Genomic DNA, 23,619 nt, shown 5'->3' with positions numbered 1-23,619 from the left:
AATACGGTTCATCTTCTTTAAAAACCAAACTGACATCAACTGGGAACTTAGAAATTACTCAGTTGCAGAATTTTATAGCATTTGGACATATGCTATCCCATTTGAGTTGCACAACAAACCTGCAAGATAAAAAGAGGATCAATATTATTATAGCCTTAATAACTTTCTTAAGACCTTTCAACCAATTTGTGGTAGAGTTAAGACTCAAACCCAGGTTTCTGGTAGCATGGTGCTTTGGAATAAGCACAAGATTTTAATTCAGAGGATGGGGTCTAAATCTCAACTATGGTCCTATGATGTGATATATGTATGATTTCAGGTAAATAATTTAATATCTCTGGGTCTTAGTTTCTTTGCCATTCTTTGTATCTCTAAAGATTATCCCAATGCCTGATATATAGCAGGTGCTTAATAAATTCTTGTTAACCTATCAGATCAACAAGTTGGATTCGATGACCCCTGAAGTCCTTTCCACCTCTAAATTGGTGGTCCTATGACACCAAGCCTACTGTTGAAAAGATTTCTTCTTAATGCTATATTATTTTTGTTTCTAAATAATAATTCTTTGACTATATTATTTGATTTCTATAGGATTCAATAATATATTTTGCAAGCCTCTTTCTTTATTCCTTTGTCCTGACAATCCTAGAAATGCTCTCACATTCTCTGCCCCAGAGAAGCTTCTAAAATTGAGATGATTAAGATTAAGAATATTAACCCCATTTTATTTAGTAAGTAAAAATTAATTTAAGCCAATTATACCTGGGGGGCTGAAAGGCAGCATCCTTGAGTCCTCCATTGGGATGGACAGGGAAAAGCCAATTTTATTCAGGCATAGCCTGATTTCCTCATCACATACATCAGTGAGAATATTGGAATTCTATGAATAGGCATGTGACCTTCCCCATCATTATGAAGGAATCAGGAAGGGACTGGAAAATATTATTCAAATTCCTCATTAGGTATCCACAATTAAATGATATTCCGAGCCTACTGGGGGAGGACTGAATAATGGGCTTCCAAAATTGTATTTAATGGCTCAAGATGTTGAATGAATATGTCTATGGTTACCGAATTATTGACCAAATTAATTTGTATTGACCAATCTGTTAATAAATTTTAAAACCCAGTACATTATCTTTCAAAAAATCTTAATTGTCACACTTATTCCCTCCCAATTCTGCCCTGCCTCTCCATCTTGCCTTACCAGTAAGTATCACTGCCAGATAAAAACGATTTGATTCTTCTTTGTCATTTTCAGAGACATGGACCATCCAATACTTTGTACCACTTGGTCAGGGATGTCAAAAAGGTAAGATACCTCTCGACAGCAGGTCGGAGGCTCTGTCCTGACTGCTTCATGTCATTAGAGATAAACTCTGTTTTGCATGGGCTGCCAAGTCAGAATGTGTTCATACCTGCCCCCTAACCGCCCCTCCCCATGCCTCACTTCATTTCAGAGCGTAATTTGTGTCCATGTTGACTGACTCCTCTGCCCACAATGCAATAGTGACCAAGCTTCTCTCTAGATGGTTTTAGATGCTTTTCTGGATATAATGCTTTGGCTAATGGAATTGTAGGCTTTTTTCATACCATGTGGATTTATGCTGTTAAAAGGATTTCTCCATATACGTTTTATTCTTTGGGGTGCTAGTTTCCATGTTGTTGGTCTACCCACATTATTGGTCTTGGTTTGCTGAGCCTGAGCTCATTATCGTACTTTAATTTCTGCCATATTAAATGAAATGTGTTGGGGCAGCTAGATAGCATAGTAAATAGAAAGCCATGTCTGGAGTAGGGAAGACCTGACTTCACATCTGACCCTGGTCACTTCCTAGGTGTGTGACCCTGGGTAAGTCACTTAACCCCAATTGTCTAGCCCTTGCCATTCTTCTGTCTTACAATTGCTAAACCGAAGGAAGGGTTTTAAATAAATACATGTAAAGTATTGTACACACATCTAGAATGATCTGGGAAAAGTAGGTGATGGAAAAGTAATGATGCCTCAAAATAATTCCTATTTCTATAGGATTTTAAGGTTCTAGGAGTGCTTTTGTCACAACTACCTTATGATCTCAATAAGATAAGCATTATTATCCTTATTTTGCAGATGCAGAAATAGAGGTTAAATGACTTGTCCACAGTCACATGGCTAAGAAATATCTGAGGATGGGGCTAAAGCTTTCTGACTTTGAATCCATTATCCACATTTGCCACACAGAATTTTAGACTTTAGAGGGACTCATATAGCCATTTAATTCCACCACCACCTGAAAAAGAATCGATATTAAAACATACCCAACTGATCTCATCTCTACTTGAGTTATAGCATTTCATACTTTTCAGAACATTTTCACAGTTGAGCCTTGCCCTGCCTCATGTGATTGACAGCACAATTATTATTGCTCCTATCCTACAGATGGTAAAACTGAGGAAGAAAGAGTTGGAGTGACATGGCCAAGCACACAAAGTCATAGGATTTTAGATTTAGAATTGGAAAGGACCCTACAGGTCACTCAGTGTAGTCCAACCAACTCATTTTATGGATGATGAAACTGAGGACCAGAGAGGTTGTAACTTGTCCAAAAATCGCTTGGAGACAGAATTCAAACTCAAGTCTTCTGATACCAATATAGTACTCTTTTAGGCAGTGACAGAGCCAAGACTTCTGTCTCTTAGTCCAGTGCTCTTTCTACCACATTGTATTGCCTCATTAATATAATACCTGGAGTCCTGAACCCTGGACTCTCTTCTGGGTGAGTGTTACTTTAATTCCAAAAGCCTAGAAAGAAACCTACTTGTCACCGTTTCATTTGTAGCCCTACCATCCATATCTAGGGGCTGCACAGTGGATAGAATGCCTGGCCTGGAATCAGGAAGACTCATCTTCCTGAGTTCAAATCCAACCTCAGACATTTTATTAGCTATGTGACCCTGGGAAAGTCACTTAACCCTGCTTGCCTTAATTTCCTCATCTGTAAAATGAGCTGGAGAAGGAAATGACAAACAACCCAGTATCTTTGCCAAGAAAACCAAAAAGGATCACAAAGATTCAGATACAACTGAAAAATGACTATACAAAAACAAACAAAAAACATGTCTTTAAAAAAATTACCCTAAAAGTCATGAGGGGTTTGCTGAAAAGCTGACAGTTGCTGAGATCAAGCATCCAGTGAAGTTTGCTCACTATATAAAATGAATTTGGTTGAATCAGAACAGACCTTAGGCATTTCTATATATAATTTATTTTACTCTGCAAGAAATCCATGGTGAAAGGCAGCTGAAGGGGCGGCTTGGTGACTCAGTGAATAGAGTGCTAGGTCTAAAGGCATCTTTAAATGGATTCAAATTTGGCCTCAGATATTTCCTAGCTATGTGACCCTGGGTGATTCACTTAACCCTGTTTGCTTCAGCTTCCTCACCTGTAAAATGAGCTGGAGAAGGAAATGGCAAACCACTCCAGTATCTTTGCCAAGAAAACCCCAAAAAGGGTCAAGAAGATTTGGATACAACTGGAAAGTCATTTAGCCTTATCATTCTTCTGCCTTGGAATCCATACTTGTAATTCTAAGATGGAAAATAAGGGTTTAAAAAAATGCAGCTGTGGCAGAGTGGATAGAAAGCTGGCCTCAATGCCCCCAAGACTCAGCCCCATCTGTCATACTGTCAATGACCCAGGGCAATTTTATAATTTCCCAATACTTTAAGCAGCTCCCCAAGACTTAGTTGCAGAAGTGCCAACTTGTGTTGTTAGAAGAAATTTCCCTGTACTATCCGTGAGTTCCCTTTACTGGTCCAGGTTCTCTGTTCCTTACAGAAAGATATAGACAGTTTGAAAGCTGATAGGGTCTATTGATGGGTATCGTGACCCCTAAATAAATCTACAAAACCAGAATCTCAATGAGACAATAATTCCTGAAACCTACATAGTCATGGTATACCCAAAATACTAGCTGCCCTGTGTGCTCCCTTCTTATTCTAATCAAAATGCAAGATTTTCTGGGCTTTCTTTTCTTTTCTTTTTCTCTCCTTTGAGAGAAGCTCTTTGCCAGTAGGATTTTTTTTTATTTTTATTATACTTCCTAGTACACCGTGGGTACTTAATAAATGTTTATTGATTAGCTGATTAAAAGGCCTGATCTTTCTCCCCCAGATAAAAGAAATGAAGAGCCTTGTAATATCCCAAAACAGAGCTGGCATTTTAGTGAGACTAGCCACTAGGGCAACAATCCTAAGAAAGCTCTCTTTCCCTTAATCCTTATTGTACTTTGGAGGCATTTTTAAATAAGAGACAAACCTAAAAACTCATCTAGATTTATAAAAGCCATTAGAACTAAATAGGGAGGGGCAACTAGATGGTTTAATAGATAGAGACCAAAGCCTAGAAATAGGAGCTCCTGCATTCAAATTTGACCTCAGATACTTCCTAGCTATGTGACCCTGGACAAGTCACTTAATCCTAGTTACCCAGCCCTTACCATTCCTTCTGCCTTGGAATCTATACTTGCATTAATTCTAAAACAGAAGGGAAGAGTTTAAAAAAATGAACTAAGTATGAAAGGATTACAAAGACTAGCATTTTCAATATAGCTCTCAAAGAGCTCAAGCAAACAAGCACTTAACCTATCTGGGCCTTAGCATCCTCATCTGTAAAATTCAGAGAGTGGAACAGATAACCTCAAAGATCCCTTCCAGCTCTACATCCATGACCTTTGCTTAGATCAACATAGCTCTCATATAAACTAAAATCCACAGGAAAAATCTATCTGAATTATTCCAAGATGATAATGAAGCCTTCAGCTCCATCACCTTCTTTCGAATATATGTCACTATAAGAAATGAGAAAACAAAAGCAGAAATTCCTGAAGTATTATCCTTATTATCACCCCATATCCTCAGCCATCATCAATCAAGGCCAAGATGGCCTAAATGATTTCCAATGAAGTTATATGAGTCATCGCTTTTCCCCCTCTTTAATATTCTTCATCCTTAGTAAACCTTAGCATTCTGCTGTCCCTTTCCCATGTCTGATTGCTAGCTTTTGTTTTGGGGGGAAATCAGTGATAGCCTCAGAATAAATTTCACAATTGACCTGGGCAGGCTAAGGATTACAGAAACCCTTGTAAAAACCCCATTACAGAACTCTGGCTGATAAATTGATTAAGTTAATTGGTTAATTGAGTTTTCTTTTGTTTTTTTGGTGGACAATCCTAATAACTCCTCTGTGTATTTCTTTCACCTCAACTAGAATGCAGGGCATGAAAGACATTTCTTTTGTTAGGGATGATTCATTGAGAACACATGAACCTGAAAGATTTTTGAGTTGGGGAGAGATTAGAAAGTGCCGTGTGTTTGTTTAGGAATTCGAGGGAACATTCCAAATTGGAGAGGGAGGGATGAACCCAAATTAGGGGGAGAACAGTTGTTTATTCCTTTAGAAATGTAGCTGGTATTCAGATCTCCTTTTCCTCCTTTTCCTCCCTCCTTTAGAATTGTAAATCCTTAATATTCTTTACTATATTCTCCTAACCCAAAGTATTTCCCTTAAACCAGAAGTTCCCAAACTTTTTTTGGTCCTTCTTACCTATTGTTTTCCATACAATTTACCACATTTATTAAATGTGAAAGGAAATAAATTCTAGTGTTTATTTACCATGCATATACACATAAGAAATAAAATAAAGTTAAGATTAATTTCAATAGGACAATACAGTTATTTACCAAATATCCTCCCAAAAGTTTTACTACTCCCTGGGGGTATGCATATCCCAAGTTGGAAGGCCAACTGTTTTAGAAGGCCAACTGTTTTAGAAACAACCCTACAAGAATTAAAATTATCTATCCTTAAAGTATGAACTACTTCAAAGGCACCTCATTCTCTTTGCTTTTCTGGGTCTGACAATGGCTGGTCTTATAGTATTCAGGAGCTTAAAGCCAGCAGAAGTTTCATATTTTTCCTTTTCTGGTAAGAATGATAGCAACTTCCTATGGGGTATCCACTCAGGATGAGGGTGTAACATTGACCTAAGAGATGGTGTGAGGCCACATTTTTTGGTGGCGTGACCTTGTGTGGAGTCGGAAGAGTACTCTCCCACACTAATAGCTTAGTCATGTCTGACACATTTCTCCCTTCCTTCCCTAGGAAGGAGGTTGATCTGTGAGGATTTAGTTCCTGAGCTAGAGTTGTATTATCACTTTCCATGTGCCATTCCTCACCCACGCCCCGTATGACTCTAAGGAATTTGGAAGGCTCTTTTGCCTTAGAAAACCCACTCAGTGTAGCACTTGAACAGTCCTCCATCTTGAAAGTCTTGCCCAGAATTCTACACCAGCAAAGGGGCTCAAAGCAGCCAGCAGGATTTTTTCACTAGTGCCCTCATCACATTTCATGGTCCCCAAACCAAAAGGATATTGTGTAGGTTTGCCTTTCTTCCTATGCATCATTCCTTCAGGTATGAAAAAAATTAACTTGACTGGTAGTAACTACTACTGTGGGCAATAGTGTTTACATATTCATTATTGTTGCATATAAAGATACAGTTAGCATACTGCATGAACCATGCAAATGTAAAAACCCTCTTCTCAGAATGTAGACCAAGGCAATAGGAATTGACTAGGGATTTGGGGAAGGAAATCTGGAAAAATCTCAGCCTGGCACTACCCAGTATATTGAGTATGCCCAATATACTGAGACTAGCACATCACTTGTGAACTTAGTGTTAACAGTGCTACATATGAGACTTAGATTGATCAAAGGAGAAAAACAACAGAGGACCCTTAAATAGGCACGCTTAAGTCTAGAGGATCCCCCAAAAGTACAGTCCCAAATATACTAGTTTTCCACCTCAATTTGTTTCTTCTCCCCCAATTCCAGCAGAACACACAGGGCCAGATGTGGGAAAGCCTCTCTTTTCTCTACTGCTTCCCACTGTTTCCATGGCAGTGTTCTCTTTTGCTTCGCAGCAGTTATCTTTTGCAACTCTACTAAAACAAGGGGACAAATTCCCCTGCTGGAATATTCATCTGGAAAAATGTAATGTTCCCCCTCCAATGCCACACCACTTTCACACTCAGTTTTCTCTTTGGAGGAAGGAGGAAAATCATTTTGTTTTGTTTGGGAAAGGGGTTTTGTTTCCCTTTTTTCTTGTTTTCTTAGTCCATTCTCCCCCAGTTACCAGTATAACAATTCCTGAGGCTTTCATACCGTTGGTTCATTGCCATTCTCCAGTCAGCGGAGCAGCAAGCCAGAAGAAAGGCAGATCCCAGCATTGACAACATTTATTTAGTTAAATGGAGGGAAATAGACAGAAACATCTATTTCTAAGAATGGGATGAAAGAGAAAATAAGGGAAGGGATTCCTTTTTTTAAAACCTAAAGGGCCAGAAGAGGAGACCTTAACACATTTATGGACCATCCCAAGTCTCTTGGAAAATAGACATCCATACTTTGCCATCTTTCTGTATGAAAATGAACTGATTTGAATATGAAGAGTTGTTCCCACACTCATTGCAGATTTTTAACTAATTTCTATCAGTGGAGTCTGTGGAACACCAAGATGATGTAGGTATTATTAAGCATCTATTTGGAATTTAAACCAGTGGAAACTAGCCATATTCCCAGGATTGTTTTCATGCATAAATCCATTGGATGCTCTGGTGCACTTACATTTAAAACCAAAGTGGCCTAAGTCTGTCTGCTTTTCTTTATACTTTTCTGTGATATGCAAGCTGGCATCTTAGTAGTTGTGTCCGCTCATGTGGCTCTGTATGTTCGAATTACTATTTTCTGTGTCTTGGATTAAATGTGCTAACATCTCTAACCCCCTGAACCCTCTTCACAATTCCCTTTTTTCCCAAAGGAGAGTAGTTTTAAGTATGTATAAAAGTGACTATGTAATACAGCAATACAGAAGATAGATCATTGGGCTTGGAATCAGGGAGGTCTTGAATTAAATCCCACCTCTAACACTTCCTAGCTATGTGACCCTGAGCCAGGCATTCAACCTCTGTGTCTCAGGCAGTTATCGAGTCTTAGCCTCTATTTTTTCACCTTTAAAGGCAAACCTATGATCCGAATCATAGATGAAGTGCAATTTAGATTGGTGGAAAGAGCTTCCACACTAGAAGCTAAAATCATAAATCCTTCTCCTATTTGCAAATGGAGGTAGTATTATAGCAAAAGGAATTTAGAGCTCATCTATATAGAAGATGAGTCATAGAGTTTTGCAGAATGTAAACAAAATGAATTTCTATGAATATTGAGCCAAGATAGAGCTTTTTTCATAATTCCTTGAGTTAAATAGTTGGAAGTTTTTTAAAGTGTCTTAAATTAAAATATTTTAAGGGTTGGTTTCCTTGGCCACAAATATGTATTGGAGATATTTTCTTTTCTAGATAGCCTATTTGTTGTATAAGTTTATTTCTTTTCCAGAATAAAGAATGTTAGATGTTAACTGCACGATAGGAAACACTCCATACTCACACAAGCCAGTAGTCCACTTAGTCTTCATTAAGAAGCTGCTCTGGGCTTCTTAAGAAGCTTCTTGGGACTTCCGAGGATTAACTTGACCCACCAAAGAAGAAATTTGACAGAGAACATTGTATACACATAGAGCCATGTGCTCTTTCATACTGCAGAATGTATCGTTATCCTTTCAGAGACAACAGGGACGTAAAGGCAAAGTGATGGGAAAAGAAACCTAATGGAATGTGCCCTGTTTTGACAGCTGAGATGATGGTTCATTTTTTAATGGTTAAAGGGGCATTTTAGACTGGTCTTTTAGTTAAAGGCAGCTGGTGATAAAATGGAGAAAACACTGGACCTGGAGTCAGGAAGACTTGTGTTCAAATCTGACTTCAGATACTTACTAGCTATAAGATCCTGGGCAAGTCACTTAAGTTCTGTTTGTCTTAGTTTCCTCATCTGTAAAATGAGGATAATAACAATACCTACCTCTCAGGGTTGATGTGAGGGTCAAATGAAATAATATTGGTAAAAAGTGATTATCATAGTGCCTGGCACATAGTAGGTGCTATATAAATGTTTATTCCCTTTCTTCTTAAATCATTCCCTAAAATGGTACCCAAATTTCCTCTTTTAAGACCTCACTGCAGAGCAATCTCTAAAGCTATATTAAAGTGACCTGAATTGCTCTTATTACCTATAACAAATGACACCTAGAAAATGTAATATTTACAAAAAGATACCATCCATTTTGTTTTATAATTGACCATGAAATGAGAAACACTTGTGACCAGAAAATAGCACTAATTTATTCCCTCCAAAACGTTTGTAAGACAGTTAGGTGGAACAACAGCTTCTGTACAAGCAACATAGTTCTTTCCATCAAGGAACTTAGAATCTAAGCGACAAGGACAGAAGAGCAGCATAAACAGTGCTATTAAACAGGACTGCTCAGGGTATGTTGGGGAGCCAGTGGCTGGCAGGAGACTGGCAGTGCCTCACAAGTATCTTGTTCATAATCTAGATATTTAATAAATGCTTTGATTGAGTGGAATGAAGTGAAGTGAATTGAATTACGTTGAATTGAATGGGAGGTTGGCAAAAAGGTATTGTCCAAGATAAGACTAGAAATGGGTGGATTTGGATGGGCCTTCATTGGAAGACAAAGGTGTGTAGACTTCCTCCTTTAGGGAGCTATAGTGTAAAATAAAAAAAGAAATTTGATGGCTAACTTGAAAAAGACCTAATTAGAATATTGCCTAGTAAAAAAAGCCTTGGGTGCATGCATCGGTATAATGAGATAAACTATAATTTCTGCACTGTACTAGACAGAGTGGAAGAGACTTACCATGATTGACTACTGAGTTCCATCATACACTCTCTCCCTTCTCCCTCCACCTACAGTGAGATTAAATAGGACTCCATCAGGCTCTTCACATCCACTCCCTTAACCAATGCAGTGGCCCACTTAGAGCTCAGCAAGCCTTGATCCCAGGAGAACTAAAGTTCTTTCCTTTAGCTAGAGAGCCACTTAACAAGTGAGAAAATGATGCTGAGAATTCCTGGGTTATAGCCTGTTGTAGGAGTTTTTTGGAACATCGTTCTTCCTGAACAGTTTCCATCCATCCGAGTAGGAACTTTAAAAACTCATTTTCCTTCATTTTTCTGTTGCCCAAAGCTTTTTTTAAGAAATCACACATTCGAAGGAGGGCTAGAGTACTTATACTGTGAAAGAAGCCCGTTTCCCTGCCCCAGTCATTATTGCAACGAGGACGCTTGGCCCCCTTTCCCGAGCACCCTCTCTGTCCACCCTGCGCTCCTTCCTTGTTGTCACTATAAAAAGGAAGCTCTGGATCAGAAGTAAGGCAATGCCTCGATTTGGTTTCTTTAGTTGGGTGAACATTGCCCCTCTGTGGTCATTTGAATTTTAGCTTCATTGTGACTAGAAAAATCACTGAGATGGCTAGCTGGCTAGTCCATCCCTGTCTGGATCACCCCTAAACATCCTGAAGGGCATTGATTCAATATTATTTTCAGCAACTTCCAGGAAAGATTGCACTGCCTCCATTGGCACAGATTGACTCACACGTCTCCTTTGTTAAATAGATATGTGTACATGTATGTACACGTGTGTGCATATATGTGCATATTTGTTTATAGCTAAATAAATATGTGTGCCTCTGTGTGCATAGATGTACACACGTGTATATATGTGTATTATATAATAACATATGCATGTGTGATGTGTTCCAATGGAGACAATGACATTTTTCCTGGCAGTAGCTGAAAAGAGAATTGTTTAAAGGCTCCTTCAGGATGGCCTGGTGTGGTTTAAAGCAGAAGGATGAACTAGATATCTCCTTATTCGTGATTCTTGTCCAATCTGGATGCTTTAGATACATACACATACATGTGTGCACATATACAAGTATCTGCATAGATACATGTGAAGACATATGCATACATGCATTAATGTAAGTATTTCTAGAGTATTATATCACAGGATAACCTTTTTTTGTTTATCCTTCCTCTACTCCATTTCCCATATATTACCACATCTCTGACAGCTCTCACTCTTTGGAGCACACCGCCAAGGTTCTACCTTAGAACCAATATATAGTATTGATTTTAAAATGGAAGATAAGGGTTTTTTAATCAAATTGCTTTTTATATAAATAATATAAATTCATATTTAATTAGTGCTTGAGGCTTACTGTGGCTTTTTTCACAATAACTCCAAAAAATAGATAGCATAAGTATTTTCATCCTTATTTACACATATGAGATGTCTAAGATCAAAGATCAGCAAGGTGTTGTAATGAATAGAGTACCAGACCTCTAATCAAAAAAAAAAAATCATCTTTTAATTCAAATCCAACCTTAGATGTTTACTAGCTATATGACCCTGGGCAAGTCACTTAACCATGTTGCCTCAATTTCCTCATCTATACAATGAGTTGGAAAAGGAAACACCACAATATCTTTGCCAAGAAAACCGTAGACAGGATCAAGAAGAGTCAGATACAGCTGAAACAACTGCACAATAAAATTAAAGGTTGGAGGAAAAATGATTTACCCAGGGTTCCAGGATGACACAGAGACTAAATATCAGTGCCAGAAATCTAGACCAAGGCCTCACTTGATTCCATTCCTTCACTTTTTCTATCACACTAGACGCCAGTCCCATATTTGCCTATTTTCTGTTACTTAGAATTCATATAACTCTGTGATTTGGATTAATGGATGTACCAGTAATGACAGACAATATACATATCACTTGCCAATTATTCACATCATTTATTCAAATTTCCAGAGAGTGACAGTAGAGAGAGGTTTGGACCATCATTTCTTCAGTACAAGGATTTCCTGGTGTGTAAATTTCCTCTGGAGATGTACTTGGGTTACTCTTACAAAGTTGCCTGGGGCACTGATGTTAGGTGACTTCTCGTGGCCACATTTCCATTTAAATAGTATTGGTGTCAGAACCAGTGCTTTTATGAGTTATTCTGAAATATATATTCAGAGTAGGAAATGTTATAATCACACTAAATACCTCGGTGGACACACTATTGCCCTGGAATTTGTCATAGCTTAAATTAGTTTGATATCAATTTGGCAAACAGTGGCTGCCCGGTGATTGATCACTGCTTCTAGTCTGCCCTACTCTCCCAACACCTCTTGACTGAGGGGGCTCAATAGGGGTTCACAGTTAAAACAAGGTGGCATAAAATAATTATAATACAAGTCACAAATATATGATACTTTGACATGAGAAAGTCACTTCTGTACATTTGCTCATTTGAACCTCACAATCATGTGACTTATAATAGAAGAAATTTAGACAAGGTTCAAAGGTAAGTGGTAGGGTCAAGGACTTTAATCTGACCAGATGTTCCAGATATAATAGTCTAGGAGGGTTAGTCTAGTACTCTTTCTACTATAGCACCCTTCAAACTGAATTATCAATCATTTGAAAAACAGAGTATTAAATGTATAGGTAAAATTTGCAAAATATGTTGCACCTTTAAAAGATCAACAAACCAGAGACCTAAAAAGTCAATAATTTTTGAAAAAAGTTTTCCAAATTTCCTTTTTCCCTTCCAAAAAATTAGAATGTTTTGCAAGCAGTAATCAAAGCAAATTATCTTTTTTGATGTCAGCTTAGGCTTAATGCTAGAAATCTAGGTTAATGGAGATTACTCATTTCCTTAGACCAAGACCCGATTTTGAAAAGCTGAAAAAAGCAGGCAGATCAAAAGAATAAATAGGAAATGGTACAATAGTAAATGTTTGTATACATTTTAAGGAGGAAAGCTAAGTGGTACAGTGGATAGAATGATGAGCATGAAGTCAAGAATATCCGAGTTCAAATCCAGCCTCAAATACTTATTTGGCTATGTGACACTGGGCAAGTCTCTTAACCCTGTTTGCTAGAGTTTCCTATCTATAAAATGAGCTGGAGAAGGAAATAGCAACCCACTCCAGTATCTTTGAAAAGAAAACTCTAAGTGAGATCATGAAGAGTCAGACACCACTGAAAGGACTCAACAACAAATAAATATTTTATGGTACATAAAGCACTTGCCTTAGAATAACTCTGTAAGTAGGAAATGCAAATATTATTTCTAGTTTTTAGATGAAGATAATAAAGCCCACAGAGAGGAAGTGAGGTGCCCATAGTCATAGAATTGTGTGGCATAGTGACCAGAATACTGAATTCAAAGTCTGGAAGACATAGATTTGCATCCTACTTCTGTGCACCCATTTGCAAATCGCTTAACTGCTTAGTGGCTCAGTTTCCTCATCTGCAAAATGGAACTATAACATTTAGTACCAACCTCATAGGATAGTTTTGAGACTCAAACAAATGACATATGTCAAGTAATTTCCAAATTTTAAAGTGTTACAGGAATGTCGGTTACTATTCTAAGCATCAGTAACTTTGCCTATGAAATGTGTACCAAAGCTTTTAATAGCCACTGACTGGCAGTACCAATAATAGGTATCATTATGCCCCCAAATATTTTTGACCTTTATATTGTATGACTGTCAGTCAGCTTTCCCTTAGCACAGCCCTACCTAGTTTCCACAGACTTGCCCCTGGTCCTCCCCTAGAGAGAACATGAATGAGACTACCAGGCAAGTCACTGAGCAAATGGAGAAAGCAGTAGAGAGTAATAAAATGAGAGCAGTCCCATTGGCAATATACTTTATTCCTGCCCACCTGACTTCTGCCATTGGACTCTAGGTGTAGAAGCTAAAGTTGCCAGGTTGAATGTGGGCTGTCAAACATGTATGTAGTAGCCCCATGTCATTGGGTTAGAACATAGGACTCCCAAGATCAAAGGCTCAATCCCAGTCCATGCTAACTAAGGTCACGCTGTTCCATTTCTACAAATAGCACCTTTAACCCTGGCCAGCCAGTCCTTAAATACGTGTTCTTGGTCACCAGGGAACTGGTTTGAAAGACTCCTTGAATGCGTACCACCACCACTTGGTAATAGAGAATATCGTTGGACACCACATACAACCCAGACTAGCCTAGGACTTCATCATGGTTTCTTTTGCCTATTTTTAAGATAAAATTTTAAAAAATCAGTGTCAAGTTGGTCAGTTTCCCAGCCACCCATTACTGACATCCTTAGGCAAAGTGATTCATTCAAAACAAATGGAGTGTTGGCTACAGTCTTAAATTACTGGAGGATACAAGTTCCGAAGATTGTTTCAAAGTTTGTTTTAGAAACTGTGCCGTGTAAATATTATTTATTTGCTTGTTTTGAATACTGTTACCATATATCCATTCCTAAGCAAGGAATCCTGAGATAATCATCTCTTTAAGGAAAGGCCTGAGGAGCTTAGTTGTGTCCTTTGAAATTCATTGTCAGTTCAGGATTTCTGGCAGATGGAATAAGGCCAGCTGCTAATGGAGCCAGCAACCCCTAATCTAGGAGAGAGGCAAATTTCCTTTGGCCTTATGAATTTCCCTTTTGAAGCAGAAATAACGGTGGAAATAAATGAAAAAGAATAAAAGCCACTTAAGCCTTATCTAAATCTTTTCAATGTTGGCATTCATCTAAGTTAAACAGCTAAATGAGACTTCCTAGTCACAAGCACTTATAAATATCATCCTCTATAGGGCTAAGGATGAGAAATCTGCTTGTTTGGGGGTGGGGGGGGGCAGGTGAGAGGAGGGTGCTGCCACAGAAAAATATCCCTTCCAATCTCTTCTCTTTTTTACCCCCTACCTAAGCCTTCCATTTCTTTGGGCTTAGGTAATTACCTTTAAAATACCATTGGCCATTTCTTTATTTCATGTGATGAATCATTTTTTGAATTTTCTTGTAATCCCTCCCTTCTTCAAAAAGTTACTACTGCCATTTTTTTTTCTTTAAGTAACATCCAAGCTATGTGTCCCCAACCACACTCCCTCCGACCCCTGATTTAGGCCCTCAATAAAAAAAAATCATCTTTGGAGATGAATCTCCATATAATAAGAGTAAGGAAATAGATGACCTTTGGGTATCACTGCCTAATATTAGGCTAGCTACCCAGAGGATAATAAAATGCTTAGTGATCAAAATCCATCTCCATAAGCAGGTAAATGAGAGTAGTGGAATTAGCAGATACTAGTATAGCTAATACAAGCTAGTAAATAGCAGAAACTAATATAGTTGAGCCTTTTGGGGGAAAGAGACATGGCAGGGTGGGTTGCTATGGAAGAAGTTCAAAGACTCCCTCCCAGGAAACCAGGTTAGAGAGGTAGGAAGAGGTTGGGGGAGGAGGGGGCAAGAGCGACCTCTAAATCATGTCTACTCCTCATGCTTCTTGTGCTGTAGTGGTGTGTTTTTCTCCCCAGTTGAAGACATTGAATCCTGCATTTTGATGTTAATTCCTGTTACTGCCAACAATTACTGCATCTTCTTATTTAACTTATGTCTTCTTTCCAAGCGAGAATATCCAGGTTTCGGTTGGATCTATTTTAAGGTGAATTAATTAACCAGCCTAATAATAAAATTCAAATGTTTCTTTTTTTGTTATTATTAATTTTACTGTAAAATAGTTACAGAGAACATGGCACAGGATACCTAGTAAACAACCTTGTCTCTTGGATTTGTTTCCTTTTTTTTTTTTTTTAAATTCATTCATGGGCTAGGGGAACCTGCCTCCAGATTACAGGATAAGTTTAATTGACATCGGCCTTGTGATTGAATACCTGATGGGAGGAGCTTATCGCTGCAACTATACTAGAAAACGGTTCCGGACTCTCTACCACAATCTATTTGGACCCAAGAGAGTAAGTCAATTAATTCTCTTCTGCTCCATATATGATGTGATTAGAACCCTGTCCCTATCCACCAAGATGTATTTTTCTTCCCTTGGTCCCAGAGCAGTTCTATCTCTTATGAATGTCTTGGTCACTAACCCAAAGGTTAGTGCATATTTCCAAATTAGGCCATTAGTCTAGGACAAATTAGTGTCCAACTTCAAGCCAATAGGAAATGGACCAAAGAAATGTAATCAAGACTTTTGTATGATAGTCACAACTTTCAAAATAAACTTATCTGTCTTGCCGATAATTTAAGAAAGGGGATTGTATTAGGAGCAGAGTAGGTGTGAATGGATGTATGTATATGCCTGTACCTCTGAGAATGAAAGCTGGTCAGACTATTAATGCAGAGAGATCATATTTATATTTCATAAGCTAAAAAATGGGGGTTGTATGGATGTTGAAGACCTCACCAGTTATTAAAATTTTACTTAAGGCTATACCAAGTCATTTAGGGATACATGAAGCATGTGAGAATGTAATGATTAAAATTATCTCAAGAGATAGATTGGGGGTAAGAATATAAGTTGATTGATAATATCAGGGTTTGGGAATAGGCTAGCATCATGATCAATAAAATGATGTAGGTCTCCATGAGTCACTAACAAACCAGATATGACCTGAACTGGATCAGATGAACTAATAAATAGATTTTTAGGAGTTCATTATTCAGCCCCTCCCTTGAGACATCCCAAGACATCTTTAATTGATGATAACTAATTAAGTGGTCCATAAGACCCTCAGCCCTTCCCCAAACTGGTAGAAAAAGTTTTGCACATAGCCCAGAAAAACCCTTCTCCCCTTCATTTATTAACCAAATTCCATTAAAAGGAAGATATTCTTTGGGATTTCCAAGGACAAAGAAAATGCAAAATGTAGCAGACTAGATGGCATTGTATCTATCCCAGATCCCAGAGTAGGTTTGCTGTCTTTTTTTAGCTTACTGATCATGTGTGATTCTGATTCAAGATCTATGATCCCAGGCAACTATCTGACTTGAATCACATTATTTGAGACTCACTGTAAACCTGCCTTCCCAAAACCCATTTTAGGCCTCCGGCTCAAATAAAACACCACAGGAGCAATGTAGAAAACCATCAAGGTGAGACTAATATTGCTCCCAAGGGGCCCTTGGATTAGTATGCAAATGAACTAGAGGCTAGAACCAAAGCTAAAAGAAGGTTCCATATTTCTGCCTTTATTTCACCTATCTGCTTTATGTTATCTTTCAAACTTCCAAATATATGGAATTAATTAAATTATGGAAATAGCTAAAGAGCTGGTCCACTATTTTACTGCTCAAATAAATATTTAGTGGTTATTAGTACAGTAACAATTAAGTGGTAGGCAAAGGGAAGTTATGACACAGAAATTATAAAGTTGATCTTGGAAAGGAAATGAAGTATCAATAAGTACCAGTTTTCTGAACTGCACAAAATAAACTGTAGATATTTTCAGTAGCCTGACTTCCCCAAGAATCTTTACAAATACATCATTAGATTCTCTAAATATTCTTTATTTAGTGACATGGGACTTTGACATATGGTACCATATAATTCTTTCATATAGCTACTTTAATTATGGTCATATTTATTATTTCTATGCAAATAATATGTAAAATATTTTTCATCTCTTTCTTTTGATAGCCTAAAGCCTTGAAACTTCTAGGAATGGAGGTAAGTATTTATTTAAAGCATTAATAGAATAGAAAATAATTAATTATAGTAATAATCATAGTAATGATGATTAGAATAATGATAATGATAATAAAAATAATAAATTGCATTTACATATTGTTTTAAGGTTTCTGAAGCATGATCTATATATATATATACAACCTATATAATGCAAATATGTAAAATATGTCTATGTCTATACACACACATATATGTATATATAAATTCATTTGGTCCTTACAACAAACTTGTGAGGTAAGTATTATTATTATCTGTATTTTATAGATGGGAAAACTGAGATACATAAATGTTAAGACACTGATGTTAAATACAGGATCATAGTTATTAAGTATTTATGGTATGATCTGAACTATTTTCTTTTTTTTTAACCCTTACAATGTTAAGTATTGGTTCCAAGGCAGAAGAGTGGTAAGGGCTAGGCAATGGGAGTTAAGTGACTTGTCCAAGGTCACCCAGTTAGGAAATTACTATGGTCACATTTGAACTCAGGACCTCTCATCTCTAGACCTGGCTCTTTATCCACTGAACCTCTAATTATGGCAGAATGTCAGGGACCTGAGGAAGAAATGACTACTTCATCTTCAAGTTCCTAGCATATAAGAAGCTAGCAAAGTTTGATATATTCACTAGTGAAGAAATACAAAGAGTTTTGGTTTTTTAAATAGCAAAGTTAAATGCTCTAGAGCAGTGATGATGAACCTATAGCATGGGTGCCAAAGACAGCATGCAGGACACTCTATGTAGGCACTAGGCTGCTCCCTGACCCCCATTCCCCAAAGTTTGTAACTAGAAAGACAGAGGGACTCAGACAGAACTGCTCCCCTCCCCCTCTCCACCTTGCCCAATGACATTTTTTCACAACTCCCACCCCTCTGCCCAGCAACCCAAAGGGAGCACTTCCTCCCTCCCCTGTGTGGAGTAAGTGGGGGAGACACCCACACTAAGTGGGGGAAGGGCATGACACTTGGATGGGGAGTGCAGTCATGGCACTCGGAGGTGGGGCCAGGCATTCCATCTCTAAAAGGTTCGCCATCCCTGCAGAAAGTGCAACCAAAAGGGCATAGAAGGTTTCAGCAATGAAATACTGAATTTGCAACACAAACTTTTTTTTATTAAAGAAGAAAAGTAGGAGATTTTTCTAAAAAGATTGAATTGCTTATATGAGAAAACTAACTGGCTAACTTATATTTTTAAGATGTGAAGAAGTACCTGAGGATAGATAGAAAAGAACAGCCTGCTTCTGGAACACCAAAAGTGAGAGTGAGCTGAAGCTAGTGATGAATGAATGAATGCTAACTACAATTCCAAAAAAGTGGGGAGAATTTTAGCAATATTGGACATCAGAGTAGCTCAATGAAGGCATATGACTACTGCCCCCAAGTGGATGACTAACAGAACATGGAACTACTTTCCTGGCTTTCTCTACCAAAGAGAATGATCTGAGTTCCAACTCAGAATAAAAATAATTACGAGGGAATTAAAACCAAAGATAAAAGAGAAAGTTGATAAAAAGCACCTGTTTGCCTTCAATTAATTCAAATCATCAGACCTGAATGATTTCCATACCAGAATTCCAAAAAAAGTTGGCTGATATAATTACTGAGCTGCTATCTCAGTAATCTTTACAAAATTATAGAAAAAGGAATGGGCATCTAGTTCCAGACCTGGAGCCATGCAAAAGATCCAGTTTGTCAAAAGAGGAAGAGGGTAGCATCTTCCAACTAGAAGCCAGTGAATTTGACTTTATTCCTCTCTGGTATATTATTAAAGTGATGATTCGTAAGCTTTCAGAAGGATTAATTGATGGGTAAAATGAGTATTTAGAAAGTATCTACTACTTACCAAGCACCATGCTAGCAAATGCAAAAATGAAATAGTCACTAATCTCAAGGAGTTTTCATTCTAATGGCAGGAGACAGAACATCAAGCAGTAGTGGCTTTGGAAAGGGAGTTTTGGTCTGGAGAGTCACAGGGCTAATAAGGATATGAGGGCAGGAGGCAGAGTGTAGAAAAAAACCAACTGTCACCATTTTCCCAAAATCTATTGAAATAATTTGCTTATTCCCAGAATTAAAAAGCAGGAAAAAAGAAAACTGGAAGAAAAACAGTCACAATAAGCCAATATGGCTTCATCAAGAATGGGTCAAGGCATATTAACTTTAGATTGTTTTGATAGGACAACTAGACTAGTAGATTAGTGAATGCCAGATGCCAAATATATTTAGGTTTCACCTAAGTGAAAAAGATGGAGAGATGTGAGCTATCTAATGGCCAGGAAAGTGAGGACAGATTCAGAACAGGGCAAATGAACAAAAGAGTAGTGATTATTGGATACATGAAAACCTGCAAGGAAATTTCTAGTGAAGTGCCCCCAGAGTTCTGTTATACTTCTGCCATGCTTGACTCCTGTGCTATTCAGGATTTTTATCAGTGATTTGATGAAGGAATAGTTTGTATGCTTATCAAATTTCCAGTTAATCAAAAGCTGGGAGAAAGAGTTACTATGCCTGTTGATAAAAAACAAGATCCAAAAACATATAAAGTCTAAAATTGTAGTCTGAATATAACTGGGTGTAATTTAATAGGAATAAATGTAAAGGCACGAACATAGGCTCAAAAAAATCAACCAAATAAGTGAAAGATAAGGGAGATGCAACTGCTCAGATCTGTAACAGATCTGGGTATTTCCATAGACTGCCAAGTTCAATTTGAATCAATACTGACCTGAAAGTCAAATAAGCAAAATTAATTAGATTACATTCATAAAAGCATTGTGTTCATAACTAGGAAAATGATGGTCCTCCTATACTTTATCATCATCAGAGTTTTGCATTAGTTCTAGTCATTATGTTTTAGGGAGGACATCAACCAACTGAAATAGCAGATCTAGAAGAGGATGACCAAGATGGTAGGGGGGCTTGAGACCATGTGGGCACTGACTGAAAGCCCTTAAAATGTTTATTCTATGTATTGATTCTAAGACAAGAGGTAAGGTTATTTTTAAAAGTAACAAATATTATATAGTCAAAGAGAAAATAAAATCTCATTTGATGACTTATAGATTTAGTTAATTAAGTCCAGTAGAATGACACAATGGGAAATTAAAAAAGACAAGAAACCGAAAAGGAAGAGAATGTTCCTTACAAATGGCATAAAGGAAGGAGAGTTTAAATGTTAGAATATTGACAGGATTTTCAAATATAGGAAGTTGAAACAGAAAATATTATTTCTAAATATTCATTTCCCTCCTCCCTCCCCCACCACCAAAATTAACCCAGATTGAAATTCAGCTCACTATTATCTCCCACTCCATTTTATTTCCCTTGATTTATAGGATGATGTTCCCTTGAGAAGAGGAAGAAAAACCACCAAAAAGCGAGAAGAAGAAGTTGACATTGATTTGGATGACCCTGAGATCAACCACTTCCCTTTCCCTTTTCATGAGCTCATGGTATGGGCTGTCCTGATGAAGAGACAAAAGATGGCCTTGTTCTTCTGGCAGCATGGGGAAGAGGCTATGGCCAAAGCTCTGGTAGCCTGTAAGCTGTGCAAAGCAATGGCTCATGAGGCATCAGAAAATGACATGGTGGATGACATCTCCCAGGAGCTGAACCACAACTCCAGGTTGGCTAGCATGGGAGTGAGGAGGGAGGGAAGGAAGGATGACTAAAAGAGCAAAGTTACTACTGTTGTCCAAAGTGACCTTCCCTTGGGTTGGTTTCAACTACTAAATCTCTGTGCAAAGGAAGTGTAATTATTTGAGGTGGATACTTAGAGGCCAATCTCACCAACAGAGCCCATAAAAAATCTGAGGAAATAGGAGACAAAGCTCCTCAAGAAGAACAAACAGTTGATGGTATTGATGATGTATTATGTGTGTACCTTGCTAATTACTAAGAATGCACATGACAAACAGAAATGGATCCTTTAGGAGGATATTCATTTTTTACCTTACTCTAAGTTTTCCACCATGGTCCAAGATCTTCAAAACTCAATTCATTTCAACAAACTTTTTTTAATTCTTTCCTTCTTGTCTTGGAATCAATACTAAGCATTGGTTCTAAGGCAGATCAGTAAGGGCTAGGCAATGAGGGTTAAGTGACTTGCCCAGAGTCAGACAACTAGGAAATGTCTGAACCCAGATTTGAACCCAAAACTTCCCCTCTCAATCTACTGAGCTAATTAGTCCCTGCCCTCCTGTACCTAATGTTCTCTTGCACAGGGAAGGGAGCAGTACATACTATGAATACAGACAGATAAATGCAATATAATTTGAGAAAGGAGAGAGGGTGACTCATAAGAGGCCTCCCATAGAAATGAACACCTGAGTCAAATCTTGAATGGAACCCCAAATCCTAAGAAGCAGAGAAAAGGAAGGAATCTATTCCAAACTTTCAGCACAAGGAGGCAGGAGAAAAAATATCAACTCCAAGAAAAAAAAAAAGTAAGCCATTCTGGCTAGAACGAATAGTGTGAAAGGAAAATAATGCAAAAGATTCTGGAAATATAGGCTGTATCCAGCAAGAGAAAGGCTTTAAATGCCAAGCTCGGGGTTTATATTGATATTTATATATTTATTATAATATATTGTTAGATAATATTTTGCTTATTAAGCTTATATATTATCATTTTTATTTCTTTTTTTAAATAGAGAATATTGGAGATTTCTGAGCATAAGAGTAACCTGGTCAGATCTGTGCTTTAGGAAGATAGTTTAGCAATTGTGTGGAACAAAAGTGTGGAATTAGATTAAAATATATTGGGGAAATATTTAACAAAATAAATAAAAACATAGTAGAATATAGATAATGTTAACACATGGTTTTCTAAGTCAACATATGACCTACATGGATCCTTATGTATGATTTAGTAGCACCTGTTGAAATGCCAATTTAACACCACTGGAGTAGAGGACAGATTGAACAGGGAAAAGACAAGAAACTGAGTCAAATTTGGGTACTATCGTGACAGTCCATCCAATAGGTGATGAGGACCTAAACTAGGGTAGTGACTTGTGAGTAGAAAGAAGAGGACAAATATAAGATGTTGTGATGGGAGAACTAATAAGGTCTGGCAATTATTTATATAGAGGATCACTTCAAGGTTATGTACCAAGATGACTGAAAGGATGGTGGTGACTTTAAAGAAAATGGAGAAGATTGGATTGCTTACCAGCTCTAGGAGGGAGGGAGACAGTTTGGATCAGATAACTTCAGAAATGTATGTGGAAATCTGTGATTACACATAATTGGTAAAATAATAATAACAAATTAAATGAATAACCAAAAAAAGATTAATGGGAAAGTCTAGAGGAGGAGGAATCATTTTAAAGAAGATAATTATTTTTGCTTTTGGATATGTTGAGTTTCAGTTGCCTACAGGAAACCTAAATGAAGATATCTTAGCTAGCAGTTGGTGATGGGTGGTGAGTTCTAGACAGAAATTAGGGCTTATAATACACAAATACATATCTCAGAATATATAATATATACAATACAATATACATTTTGGAATCATCATGAGAGATCATTCAACTTATAGAAGCTAATGAGAACATCAAAAGTAGAATATCCAGGACTGAACCTGTGGAAAATACCCACATTTTGGTGGGGTAGAACCCAGAATATGGCCCAGGAAAAGAGAGATTCATAAATAGTGATAAACAAATAACAGAACAATAATAGAGAAAGCTTGTTCATAAGACCAAGAGAGAAGAGAATGTCCAGGAAAAGGTAGTAATCAACTGTGCAGAAAGGTGAAAAAAGTATGAAGATCTAAAGAAGGCCATGAGAGTTAGAAGTAAGACATCAGTAGTAACTTTGGACAAAGAAATTTTATTTGGATGTTGAGGTCAGAAAGCAGATTTGAGGACTAGAAAAATGCTTATCAGTACTGAACATAGAAGACTTTTCCAGGGATTTGAAAATGAAAGGTAAGAGAGTTGAGGGTTGAACATTTGAGGTGTAAAAGTCAAATGGAGACTTTTTTAGGGATGGTGTAGACCTGAGCATGTGTGTACAGAGTAGGGACAGAGCCAGTAATAGATAAGCAACACTGAAGATGAGAATGGGGGTCTTCATTGAAGGGACAAACTCCAGGAGGAAACAAGACCAAGGTTACAAGTTGAATCA

General features: G+C 37.6%; 1 protein-coding gene across 8 annotated transcripts in view; it reads left to right on the top strand.

Moving 5' to 3' along the window:
• The window catches only part of TRPM3 (transient receptor potential cation channel subfamily M member 3), a 722,593-nt gene that overhangs the window by 570,300 nt on the left and 128,674 nt on the right, over positions 1-23,619 (top strand). For 4 of the 8 annotated variants that reach the window (XM_056804169.1, XM_056804171.1, XM_056804175.1 and 1 more), the window contains exons 12-16: positions 1,262-1,312; positions 15,413-15,448; positions 15,618-15,758; positions 17,438-17,467; positions 20,823-21,112. In XM_056804169.1, the coding sequence (XP_056660147.1) occupies positions 1,262-1,312; positions 15,413-15,448; positions 15,618-15,758; positions 17,438-17,467; positions 20,823-21,112 (548 nt within the window). The remainder of the gene's footprint in view (positions 1-1,261; positions 1,313-15,412; positions 15,449-15,617; positions 15,759-17,437; positions 17,468-20,822; positions 21,113-23,619) is intronic. The other 4 variants (XM_056804172.1, XM_056804170.1, XM_056804176.1 and 1 more) reach the window with 1 other exon arrangement.

Source organism: Monodelphis domestica, chromosome 7 (genome assembly GCF_027887165.1).
Source record: "Monodelphis domestica isolate mMonDom1 chromosome 7, mMonDom1.pri, whole genome shotgun sequence".
In the NCBI taxonomy this organism is placed as follows: Eukaryota; Metazoa; Chordata; class Mammalia; order Didelphimorphia; family Didelphidae; genus Monodelphis; species Monodelphis domestica.
Note: the sequence above shows the minus strand (reverse complement) of the source record. Positions and strands in the feature narration are given on the sequence as shown.